The 13,917-nt window shown below is 38.5% G+C and overlaps 1 protein-coding gene across 2 annotated transcripts in view; it reads right to left on the bottom strand.

Moving 5' to 3' along the window:
• The window catches only part of Atg2b (autophagy related 2B), a 69,667-nt gene that overhangs the window by 9,161 nt on the left and 46,589 nt on the right, over positions 1–13,917 (bottom strand). For both annotated transcript variants that reach the window (XM_087911524.1, XM_087911521.1), the window contains exons 33-36: positions 13,633–13,827; positions 12,896–12,997; positions 7,177–7,255; positions 308–515 (exon numbers count right to left, since the gene is read on the bottom strand). In XM_087911524.1, the coding sequence (XP_087767650.1) occupies positions 308–515; positions 7,177–7,255; positions 12,896–12,997; positions 13,633–13,827 (584 nt within the window). The remainder of the gene's footprint in view (positions 1–307; positions 516–7,176; positions 7,256–12,895; positions 12,998–13,632; positions 13,828–13,917) is intronic.

The raw sequence follows: 13,917 nt of genomic DNA, 5'->3' as shown, positions 1-13,917 counted from the left end.
AGTGTGCGGAGAGGCCAGAGGGCAGCCCCATGCTGAAGAACAAACACACTCTAAGACCTGAAAGGGGGCAGCGGGAGGAAAGAGGAACTTCCATCACAGATTAAATAACAGACAAGCTCTGAAACCAGGGTTACTCTGCACAAACAAGGGGCAATAGTTAGACAGGGACCACAGGCAAAAAGGAGCATGAGTCACATAGTAATGCGAAGAACCACTGATGGCCCTCAGACTTGTCAGTTCACTGACACACTCCAGAGCCATCTTTAACTCCATAGAACTTCATTTGTTAATAAATTAATATACTTACCTAAAAAACACAGGCTGGTCACTAAATGAAGCTTCCTCAGCTGAGAAGTCCTTCTCCGCCAGTCCATTAGCCCCCTCCACTGAATTGGCACTATGGTTTGGGGAAGATTGCTTTGGCCCAGGGAAAGAAACAACTAGATTTGGCTCCTTTGAGGTACTCAAATGCCTTGGCAAACTGCAGGTGACATCAGCTCCAGGAGACTTTGTAACTGCAAACAAGAGGGGCGCATTTGAAGGCAGCTCTGCTACTTTCAAGCACCATGGCAATCGATACTGATCAGCCTGAGTGTAACACTCACTGAGAAAATATAGCTCCTATTACAGATAAAATCTGTTCCCACCCTTACATCACTACTGTTACATATACCCATTTGTATTAATTAATATGGAATGTACATATATGAATAGGAATAAGCTCTGCAAGTATATTCTTAAAAGTAACACACAGCAATTAAAATCAGTCTAAGTACATCCAGTCCTGATTTAGCAATAAACTAACTTAAAATTTTTCCACTTCACAATGGAGAGAAGCATGTACATTCTGTAAAAACTGTACTTGGGACCTACCCAACACCCCCCCCCAAGCTCAGAGAAACTCTGAAGCACAGACTGCAACTGCACAGAGCTGACCAAGAGCAGCTCCTAAGACACAGGCAGCAACTGCAACAATCAGTCCAAGAGAAGACCCTTGAGTCACAGACACCAACTGCAAGGATGGGACCAAGAGGCAAAGACATGGCTGGCACCAAATGAAAAAAGAGATGGGTAGGCACCAAAGCCTACCTTTTAGGTTGTTCATTCAACAACCTAAAAGCAACATGGTAACACCAGAACCAGTGGTCATACAACATGAAAACCCAATTATCTAACCCAGAAGAAGCAGAAGAAAAATATCTTAAACATAACTTTATGAAGATGATAGAGGCACTTAAAGAGGAAATAAAAAATTCTCTTAATGAAACGGAGGACAAGACAAACAAAAAGTTGGAAGAAATCAGTAAATAGCTTAAAGAATCCCAAGAAAACCAAGAAATAACAATCAAACAGGTGAAGCAAACAGATCAAACAGTTCAAGACTTGAAAAGAAGAAAATACAAACCAAGGAAATTCTGGAAATGGAAAATCTGGGTAAATGAACAAGAACTACAGAGGTAAGCATAGCCAACAGAACACAAGGGATGGAAGAGAGACTATAAGAAGCTGAAAACACAATGGAGGAAATAGATTCATCGGTTAAAGAAAATGTTAAATCCAACAAAATCTTTACAAAAAAACATTCCGGAAATCTGTGACACCATGAAAAGACCAAACCTACAAATAATAGGGATGGAAGAAGAATAAGATCTCCAGCTCAAAGGTACAAAAATATATTCAAGAAAATCATAAAAGAAAACTTTCCCAACCTGAAGAAGAAGCTTACAGAACACCAAATAGACTGGACCAAAAAAAAAAAATTCCCCTCACCTCGTCATATAATAATCAAAACACGCAGAATAAAGAAAGAATATTAAGAGCTGCAAAGGGAAAAGACCAAGTAAAATATAAAGGCAGACCTACAGAATTACACCCGACATCTCAATGGAAACCATGAAAGCCAGAAGGTCTTGGACAGATGTGCTTGCAGACACTAAAAGACCATGAATGCAAGCCTAGACTGATACAAGCCAGCAAAGCTCTTTCATTCACCATAGATGGAGAAAACAAGATATTCCATGATAAAACTAACAAACCTATTCATAAACCCAGGCTTACAAAAAGGACTAGAAGGAAAACTCCAACCCAAGAAAGATAGCTGCACCCACAAAAACACAGGCAACAGATAACCTCACACCAGTAAAGTCCAAAGAAGGGAAACACACAAACACTACAACCGAAAAATATCAGGAATTAACAATTACTGGTCATTAATATCTCAGTATCAATGGACAATTCGCCTATAAAAAGACACAGGCTAACAGAAGAGATACGAAAGTGAATCCAACCTTCTGCTGCATCCAAGAAACACACCTCAGCCCAAAGACAGACATTACATCAGAGTAAAGGTGTGGGAAAAGATTTTCCAATCAAATGGCCTGAAGAAATAAGTGGGTGAAGCTATCCTAATATCTAACAATATAGACCTCAAACTAAAATCAGAAGAGATAGAGAAGGACAGTTCATATTCATCACAGAAAAAAATTTAACAAGATGAAGTCTCAATCCTGAACATCTATGCCCCAAATGCAAGAGTTACCTACATATGTAAAAAATTACTAAAGCTTAACATACAAATATCTAACCTCATATAGTATAATAGTAGGAGACTTCAACACCCAAACTCTCACCAATGGACAAGTCAACCAGATAGAAACTTAATGGAGAAAAAAGAGAACTAACAGATGTCATGACTCAAATGAACTTAACAGACATCCATAGAACATTTCAACCAAACACAAAACAATATATTTTCTTCTCTCAGCACCTCATGGAACCTTCCCTAAAAAAAAAGGAATAATGCCCTGTGTCTTATCAGATCACCATGGTTTAAAGTTAGAATTCAACAACAACACTAATTGCAAAAAAGCCTACAAACTTATAAAAACTGAGCAGTGCTCAATTGTACCCCCCTGGGTCAAAGAAGAAATAAAGAAATTAAAGATTTTCTAAAATCCAATGAAAATGACTGCACAACATACCCAAACCTATGGGACACTATGAAAGCAGTGCTAAGAGAAAATTTCACAGCATTAAGTGCCTACATAAAGAAAGTAGAGAAATCTCACACTAGCGACTTAACAGCACACCTGAAAGCTCTAGAACAAAAAGAAGCAGACTCACCCAGGAAGAGTAGATGATAGGAAATAATCAAACTGAGGACTGAAATCAATAAAATAGAAACAAAGAAAACCATACAAAGAATCAATGAAACAAGGAGCTCGTTCTTTGAGAAAATAAATGAAATAAACAAACCCTTATCCAAACTAATCAAAAGGCAGCGAGAGAACATCCAAATTAACAAAATTAGAAATGAAAAGGGGTATATAACAACAGATACGGAGGAAATCCAGAGAATTATTAGATCATACTTCAAAAACCTGTACTCCACAAAATTGGAAAATGTAAAAGAAATAGACAACTTTCTGAACAGGTACCACATACCAAAATTAAGTCAAGACCAGACGAATAATTTAAATAGACCTATAACCTGTAAGGAAATTGAAACACTCACCAAAAGCTTCCCAATCAAAAAAGTCCAGGGCCTGATGGTTTCAGCAAAGAATTCTACCAGAACTTAAAAGCTAATGCATAGGCTTCTCAAATTGTTCCACATAATAGAAACAGAAGAAAACATTGCCAAACTCTTTTTATGAGGCTATAATTACCCTGATACCCAAATCACACAAAGACTCAAACAAGAAAGAGAATTATAGAATAATATCCCTCATGAACAATGATGCATAAATACTCAATGAAATACTAGTAAACCAAATGCAAGAACACATCAAAAACTCATCCACTAGGATGAAGCTGGCTTCATCCTGGAGATGCAGGGATGGTTCAACCTACGAAAATCTATCAATGTAATTCACCATATAAATAAACTGAAAGAAACAAAAACATCCAATCATCTCATTTGACGCTGAAAAAGAATTTGACAAAATGTAACAGCCATTCATGATAAAGGTCTTGGAGAAATCAGAGACACAAGGAACATATCTAAACATAATAAAAGCAATATACAGCAAGCTGATAGCCAATAACAAACTAAATGGAAAGAAACTCAAAGAAATTCCACTAAAGTCAGGAATAAGACAAGGCTATCCGCTCTCTCCATCTCTTCAACATAGTTCTTGAAGTTCTGGCTAGAGCAATAAAACAACAAAAGAAAACCAAGGGGATACAAATTGTAAGGGAAGAAGTCAAACTTTTGCTATTTGCAGATGATATGATAGTATACATAAGTGACCCCAAAAACTCTACCAGGGAACTCCTACAGCTGATAAATACCTTCAATAATGTGGCAGGATACAAAATCAACTAAAAAATAACCAGTAGCCCTCTTATATACAAAAGATAAAGAAGTTGAGAAAGAAATCAAAGAAATATCACCCTTTACAATAGCCACAAATAATATAAAATATCTTGGGGTAACACTAAACAAAGAAGTGAGACACCTGTTCAACCTGAACTTTAAGTCTTTGAAGAAAGAAATTGAAGAAGATACCAGAAAATGGAAAGATCTCCCATGTTCGTGGATAGGTAGGATAACATAATAAAAAGGGCAGTCCTACTCAAAGTAATCTATCAATTCAATGAAATATCCCTCAAAAATCCAACACAGTTCTTCACAGACCTTGAATAAACATTACTCAACTCATATGAAAAACCAGGATGGTCAAAACAATCCAGAGTCATCACCATCCTTGACATGAAGCTCTAATATAGAGCTACAGTAATGAAAACAGCTTTGTATTGACATAAAAACAGACAGGTTGACCAATAGAATCAAATTGAAGACCCTGATATTAATCCATATACCTACGAATATTTGATTTTTTACAATGAAGCTAAAATTATACAGTGGAAAAAAGAAAGCATTGTCAACAAATGGTGATGGCATAACCAGATGTCAATATGTAGAAGAACATAAATAGATCCATATCTATTCCCATATACAATACCCAAGTCCAAATGGCTTAAAGACCTCAAACTAAATCCAATCACACTGAACCTGATAGAAGAGAAAATGGGAAGCAATCTTCAACGCATGGGTACAGGAGACCACTTCCTAAATATAACACCAGTAGCACAGACACTGAGAGCAACAATAAATAAATGGGACCTCCTGAAACTAAGAAGCTTCTAAGCAAAGGACACAGTCAATAAGACAAAAAGGCAGCCTACTGAATGGAAAAAGATCTTCACCAACCCCACATCAGACAAAGGACTGATATCCAAAATATATAAAGAACTCAAAAAACTAGACTTCAAAATACCAAATAATCCAATGAGAAAATGAGGTACAGATCTAAACAGAGAATTCAATGGAAGAATCTCAAAGACACTTAAGGAAATGTTCAACATCCTTAGCCATCAGGGAAATGCAGATCAAAATGATTCTGTGATACCATCTTACACCAGTCAGAATGGCTAAGATAAAAAACACCTCTTATGTTTTGCTTATGCTGGAGAGGCGGAATAAGGGGAACACTCCTTCCTCCACTGTGGTGGGAATGCAAACTTATACAATAACTCTGGAAATCAGGGTGGCAATTTCTCAGAAAATTGAAAATCAACCTACCTTAAGACCCAGCAATACCACTCTTGGGCATATACCCAAAGGATGCTCAATCATACTATAAGGACATTTGCTTAACTATGTTCATAGTAGCATTATTCATAATAGCCAGAACCTGGAAACAACCTAGATGCCCCTCAACCACAGAATGGATAAAGAAAATGTGATACATTTACACAATGCAGTACTACTCAGTGGTGAAAAAAAAAAAAACCGACATCTTGAAATTTGCATGCAAATTGATGGAACTAGAGAAGAAAACATCCTCAGTGAGGTAACCCAGACCCAGAAAGATGAGCATGTACTCACTCATAGGTGAATACTAGCTGTAAAGCAAAGGATAATGAGCCTATAGTCCATGACTCCAGAGAAGCTAGATAACAAGGAACCCTAAGAGAAACATACATAGATCCCCCTGGGAATGGGAAATAGATCTCTTGAGAAAATTGGGAGCATGGGGGTTGGGGGAGAAGAAAGGACAGGAGGGGAGAAGGAAGGGAAAAGGGAAGGGGAAGGGGAGAACTTGAGGAAATGGGATGATCAAGATGGCAGAGGGACAGAAACGGAGAGCAAGAAAAGAGATACCTTGATTGAGGGAGCCATTATGGAGCTAGTAAGAAACCTGGCACTGAAGACATTCTTAGGAATCCCCAAGGATGACCCCAGCTAAAACTCTAAGCAATGGTGGGAGAGGATGCCTGAACTAGCCTTGCCCTGTAGTCAGACTGATGACTATCTTAAATGTCATCATAGAACCTTCATCCAGCAACTGACGGAACAGATGCAGAAATCCACAGTGTACCACTGGGATGAGTTCCTAAAGTCCAGTCAAAAAGTGGGAGGAATGAGAATATGAGCAAAGAAGTCAAGACCATGATGGAGACACTCGCTGAAACAGCTTACCTGAGGTAATGGAAGCTCACTGACTCTGGCCTAACAGTGAGGGAAGCAGCATAGGACCAAACTAGGCCCTCGGAATGTAGGTGACAGCTGTATGGCTGGGGCAGACTGTGGGAACACTGGCAGGGAGACCAGGATTTATCTCTACTGCTTGTACTGGCTTTTTGGAACCCACTGTTTTTGGAGGGATACCTTGCTCAGCATAGATATTAATGGGGAGGGCCTTAGTCCTGCCTCAAAGCAATGTTCTAGACTTTGTTGATTCCTTATGGGAAGCCTTACCCTCTCTGAGTAGTAGTGGATACGGGGTAGGATGGGGGAGTGGAGGGAGCAAGAGGAGTGGAGGGAGTATGAACCGGGATTGGTATGTAAAATGAGAAAAGATAGTTTTTTTTTTAAAAAAAAAAAAGGAGAAAAAATACGGTATTTGGAATATGAACTCTGAGCTTTTCCTAGCAGTGTGCAGTTCTGTGCTCTTGTAGTGTTTGTTGGGTGCCCACCGCCAGTCACAGCTCTTTAGTCAGCAATAGGGAAAACAATCAGTACTCTACAGTAGTGTGCTGCTGTCATCACTAAGGGGGCTCCAGGCACTAGCTTCATTTCTGAGCTACAATACTCAGCTTACAAAGGCATTATCCCGAGTAAGGCCTCCGTACGCACCACAGAACCCTCAGACTGCATGTGTTAAGTACCTTCTGGATCTGGAGTTAACAGAAGCTCCACTTCTGTAGAAAGACTTGTGAAGAAATCCTTGAGGAAGAACAAAGCGTCCTGGAATGGAGACAAGTCACTGTCACTACAGGACAGTCTGCATCAGTCCCCACTCCACAGCCGCCACTGCACGTCTCGTCGGCTCTCCCCATCATCTGTTCTTGTCACACATACAAGCCCAGCATCCCTATTATTTTTTACAACTATGAAAAAAATTAAAAACATAAACACAGAGAAAGTAAAAACTGAATAGCTAGGAATGGGCAGGGTGTGGTGGCACCCTCTTTTAATCCGAGCAGTGGTCTACATGGAGGTCAACCTGGTTTGTGTCACCAGTTCCAGGACAGTTGAGACTACTCAGACCCTGTCGCAAAATAGAAACAGAAACAAAACAAAACACAAACGACTAGGAAAAATTTCTAAATCAAAGTGCACTTCTGTTTTCTTTGAAAGAAAAATGTTCTCGCTTGCTCTTAAGATGTGTTCTCAGTCTAAGTCAACAGTGGTGACATCACTATTCATAGCATCAGACGGTACATCTTACATATTTACCTTGTGCCACTAAATTACCTAGAACTTATTTCTTCTTTAATCATTACTATATTGTCTTAAGACAGTTCCTTCATTGAACAAGATATTCAAAACACAAATTTGAAGCTCTGTGATGGACATGCCCATAAACCCAACATTCAGGAAGCTAAGGCAGGAGGATTGCCAAGAACTCAAGAACGCCTCAACTACATAGCAAATTCCATATTAGCCATGTTAGAGCAAGACTCTGTCTTTAAAAAAAATAAATAAATACAAACTAAATCAGCCACTCAATATAGTCTCTTCTGCAAGCATATATGAAAAGCAAAGGTGTTGGCTCTGGGCTCACACCCCCTCCAGTTACCAAAACACTGAGCTGGTAAATGCAGGCCATAAAACACAAAATTGAAAGCCTAAGTCCATTCTTTCCTATCCTTCCCTCCATCAGAAGCATTAAATTCTATAAAAAATTAACATTGCATCCAATACAATGTGACTATGAGGTACATGGTCACAATATTGGTTCACAACAAGAAAGTATGACTCCTAGTTTCCAATGATGTGGAATGTCCTTCTGTACATGTGGTGCTTTTACTGGTTGATGAATAAAACTGCTTCAGCCAACGGCTTAGCAGAGTAAAGTCAGGTGGGAAATCTGAACAGAGACAGAGTAGGCAGAGTGAAGGAGACACCATGTAGCTGACAAAGGAGAAAGATGATGGATCTTACTGTAAGCCACAGCCTTGTGGTGATACAGACTGATAGAAATGGGTTAATTTAAGATGTAAGAGCTAGCTAGAAATACACCTGAGCCATCGGCCAAACAGTGTTGCAATTGATATTGTTTCCATGTAATTATTTAGGTCTGGGTGGTCAGGGAACAAAAAAGCAGTCTCCATTTACATAATGGTATCCCATGTGGGGCAATGTACATCCACATAAAGCCTAAGAAAACTTAAAAAAAAAGCACGTCAAGACCCACAAAAAACAGGAGTCAATTGGAGTTTCACGGTAGCCACATAGTTTCAAATAGGCTCTGTGTGCTGGCAGTGAGCAGAGGTGTGGCTCCTTTCAAAACAAGGCTTCCTAACTCAGCGTTAGCAGCATAAACTGCATGGCTTGTTTAAGAGCCAGCTTCCTGGTTTGTGCTGGTGACCAGTATGGCTCTGACTTTTTCGGAAGGTACTGCTATGGAGCACTTAAATGGAATTTGTGAGACCCACTATATCCCTGTAGTTGGGGCAGTGAGCATGGCTTGCTCACTGTGGATTCCTTCTAGGCCAATGTGGCTTGATGGAATAAGAGCTGCCAAAAGGTCTCCAAGAACCCTAAAAATACTTCATCCAACAAACAGTAGGAAGCAGTTTGGAGAAAACAACACCCACATTCTTATAATTATTGTTTATAAATGTTTGTTTTCATTTAAAGAGGGATATGGTGTAGAAATAAATACTTTGCATTGGTATAGAGCTTGGTCTATTGATACAGATTTAAGGTTGATTTTGTTACACTGTGTATATGTATTTCTGCTCTTGTTTAAGGTACTATATTTATACAGCTCATTTAAAATGTAATGTATATTTAAGAAATACAGATTAATAGATAGTCATCTATAATAATCAAACCTTTAAATACGTTAGGTTTTCTAGACATACAGAGGTATATTTCAGTTAGATAGACAGCCTTCAAAGACCTACAGAATATGGCATTTAAAATGTTTTAAAAACTTAAAGAGTTTTCTCAACAATGAGACATGCCTGCCTTGGGCAGCACCAATTACTTCAAGATGATGGGCATCAAAGAAGCTCTTTATGTAATTTGCTAGTCATTTGAGCAAGAAACTGCTCTTGCATGGAGTGCCTGATGGCATGCTGTATGAACTGGACATGCAGGACCCACAGAAAAATGACTGCTGAAATTGTCTAAAACAGGTCAGACAGTCCTTTAGGGTTCCTGCTTCATGAAAAGAGTCTGTCAGACATTCTGCAGGATACAGAAAAAAGTGACTGACAAACTGCCAATATAGATGAAACAATCTTTGAAATTTCCTGTTTCATGGAAAAGTCTGCCAGATACTATGAGCCTGTAGGCTGAAGATGGATGACTCAACATTACAGAAGAACTTTGGGTGACTATCCAGGTAGCAAGAAGTCTCCATCAACTCTAGAGTTTTGGACGTTGCTTACAAGGCACTTCCTGTTTACTTAAGTAATATTAGATCCTTCTGGGGTCTTTGATGTAGTTGAAGACAGATAGTTATAGCTTTCCTCAGTTTTGATAAAAGATAAATTAGATATAAAACTTTAGATATAGACTAAATATTTTAACTGTAATTCTTGCTTGATACCTGTTTTGTTATATGTAATTTTAATATGTTAAAGTTAAAACCTTCCTTTTTAATTAGACAGAAAAGGGGTGATGATGTGAGATGTCTGTCTGTATATGTGTTGCTTTTATTGGTTGATGAGTAAAGCTGTTTCGGCCAATGGCTTAGCAGAGTAAAGCCAGGTGGGAAATCCAAACAGATATATACAGAGAGAGTAAATGGAATCAAGGAGGTGCCATGTAGCTACCACGGAGAAAGATGCCGGAATCTTACCAGTAGGCCATAGCCTCATGGTGATACATAGATTATTAGAAATGGGGTAGTTTAAGATATAAGAGCTAGCTAGAAATATACCTAAGCCATTGGCCAAGCAGTGTTGTAATTAATATTGTTTCTGTGTGATTACTTGGGTCTGGGCAAAAACAAATAAGCAGTCTCTGCTTACATGCAAGAATTTAGTTACTTGCCATCCCATTTATATTTAAATAATGCAGGTGACAATATTCTAGGTAATATGGTGCCTAGAAGTCTGAGATAATTCCACCAATACCTGGTTCTGAGGCAGGTAGCAGGTTCACAGAGGGTTCATTATTGTGTCATGTTCAGCACATGTACATGTACTGTACCTGGCACTGTTTACACTGTACATGCTTAGTACATGTTCATATCATACTCAGCATTGCATGTTAACTAACAGGATATAAAATATTGTTCTTTAACCACCACTAGATGATGACAGCTTAAAGTTGTGAATGCTTTAATTCCAACACTGTTCAAAAAAAGGAAAATATTAAATATAGATTTGATCTTGAAGAAAAAAAGAAATACTAAAGACACACAAGAAACCCTGGCTCTCTTATGATGTTCCTTTTACTACGGTATTTACATTTTGCTGCAAAATGTGCACATCAGAAACACCTCACAAGAGAAGATACAGTGATGGTTAATAAGAATGTGAAAAGAGGCTACACATAGTCAACCATCAAGGAATCCCAAATGAAGATACAGAAACATTAAATACAACATCTAAAATTTAAAAGATGACAGAACCAAGTTTGGCCAGGACAAGAAGCACCCAGAACACTTATTGGCTACTAGTGGAAAACAGTTAATGCTCATAGTAACTGAAGGACCTAGAAGTTCTGCTTTTATTTATTACACGTATGTAGATGCATGTATGAATATGTGAAAAATACACATACATGTACATTACCCAAGTGAAAAGAAAAATATGTCCATAAACACGTCTATACGAATTTTCACAATGGCCTCATTTATGAACACTAAAAGTGTGAGCCAGCAGGCAAATGGGTGAGCTGGGGCCCATGCGTGGTAGGCGACACCTACAAAATCAAGCTGTGACAGAGGAACCCACAGACAATCCAGAAGAAGGAAGCCAAATGTGCTTCTGTTTATACAGAGCCACAGCCAGGGAAGATGTCACTCTGAGGTGGGAAGAAAACTGATGGCTGTTTCGAGATGGTGAGGCCCAATTACACAGGGGAGAGAAAATATGCATTTCATACAGCATAGCATTTCATATAGAGTAGCTAGCAACTCTGCAAGAAAAACATATCTATCTCCACTGCATGCTTAAAATCTCTATACTTCATAAGAGTATTTTAGCATAATCATTTAAAAATTTAAAATTTAGGTTCAGTAGTCAGTGTTAAACTTTGACTGTAAAACATTTATACCTACCTAGCCTGATGTTCTATGATGGAGCGGATTAATACTACTGTGTTAAAGAATTACTTTAATGCCATGCTCACCCTGTGACATAGGATGATACCATGTGGCCATACAATTTCAATTTTCCTCACTGTTTTCTCTAAGATTAATATTTCTCCCTTTTAAAGTAACTGTGCTTTACAGTTCTACAGAAGGAACTACAGTCAAAATTAAATTAAAGAAAATTGAGCTCGCTAAGTTTGGTAAGGTCATGCAATAAAGATAACTCTGAGTCAGTCTTCTCATGGTAGGAATTTCCACAGATCAATTTCCCAATAAACATTTCACTGTATTTTTAGTAAGTCAGCACATGGATAAATTGAATTAAAATAGAGATATCAAGGGGACTGGAGAGATGGCTTAATGGTTAAGAACCCAAGTTTGGATCCCAGGGCCCACACTGAGCAACTTACAACCACCTATAACTTTAGTTCCAGGGAATCTAAAGCTCTCTTTTGGCTTCTGTAGGTACCTATACACAGGTGTGCAAATACTCACATACATACATACATACATACATACATAAACACAAAAAATACACATGAATAAAAAAATCTTTTTAAAATATGTATATCAAAGATATTTTCATAATGAAAAATATGAATCTGAAGTTTGACCAGTTCAGAACCTGCAAGCATTACATACATACTGCCTCTGTCATTAGAGCAAAGCCCAAGGAAATTTGATAGGATACTTGTCCAAACATAAAAGGATTTTCTTTACAACTCCCCATAAATTTGTTTATATTTATGGCCTCTTTACTTATGCCCTATTTATTATTTTGTTATTTTGCCTAGCACAGAAAAATTCTCTTGCAAAATCTGTAACATCATCCCTTCTAACATTTAACACATGCAAGAGTCCTTTAAGTCTCTAAAATTACGATACCTAAGTTAGGTGCCCATATGGAGTGAAAAAAGAACTCAGTTCCATATCACACATATCAGCAGGACACGGGGATGACACCAAAAGCTCAGACTTCAGACTTTACAAGGGACAGCGTTGCAGAAGTCTTAACTGCGCAACTCTCTCAGAAGTTCAGCAGTACTAACATAGACATAGATACTCCCTTACTCTAATCCTAACTGCACCAATTTGCATACAACACAAACCTGATCGATATTGAGGCGAAGAGGCATCAGTGACACCCTCAAGCAGCACTCCTGCGGTAACCTACCAGACTCTGGACGGACGTGCAATGCTTTAATTGTCAACTACAAGAAAGAGAAAAAAAATTTCCCTGGTGACATAATGACCTTGCTTTCATTTTAAAAAAAAAAAAGAAGTAAACAATCATATTTCCAACTAAGAAAAATATCAGAATTTTGAGTTTTGAGGCCAGCCTGGGCTAGACAGTGACACTTTGCCAAAGAAGGAGTAGGAAGATTATATTTACCCTCCTTCCCTAAAAGCCTGTTCAACAGCAAATGACAACACTGTGGCTTCAGGCTCAGTGGAGCTTGCTGAGCTCCCCATGTTAGTGGACAGGCCCATCTTCCAGAGCCAGCCTGCACTAGACCTCCAGAGTCTAGAGCTTGACATTCCCCCTCACTAACACTTAAAGACTTCTAAGTGTGAAGGGCTGACAACATCCTTATTATTTTCACATGGTTCTGTTTTACCTAAGCGGTGACAGATCGGCAATTATAGTTAGGACATGTAGTCTGTAAAATAATTCTTGAACACAAAACTTAAAATAGTATATTTAACAGGAATTTTCATATTAAAAAGAGAAAACACACTTTTCCATTTCCGGTAATTCTCCCCACTCTAATTAATTCTACTGCAGTTAGACACAAAAATGTTTTTCCAGAACTAACGAAAAGAGCAAGGCTTCAAGGCATCTTACCATGTTGGAATGAGCTTTACGAGGCATGTCTTTGCTGCAATACAGGTATAAAAATTTATTCATCTGTGATGTCGCCAGCCGATCTCTAATTTCAAGATCCTGAACGATGAACACCTGCCTGGAGACCGGGTATTCTAGGAGGCTGGACTCACACTCGGGCTTACATGGAGGGTAGACTTCATGCTGAAACTTCACCTTCACACAAGAACAACACAGCAATATTGACTTTCACTTGAATTTGGCTTTCTCCTTTTGGGGGGCGGGGAGTCTATGTATTTATATTTC

Source organism: Myodes glareolus, chromosome 11 (assembly GCF_982192425.1).
Source record: "Myodes glareolus chromosome 11, mMyoGla1.1, whole genome shotgun sequence".
Classification (NCBI taxonomy): domain Eukaryota; kingdom Metazoa; phylum Chordata; class Mammalia; order Rodentia; family Cricetidae; genus Myodes; species Myodes glareolus.
The sequence above is the reverse complement of the archived record's forward strand: the minus strand, read 5'-3'. Positions and strand labels throughout refer to the sequence as shown.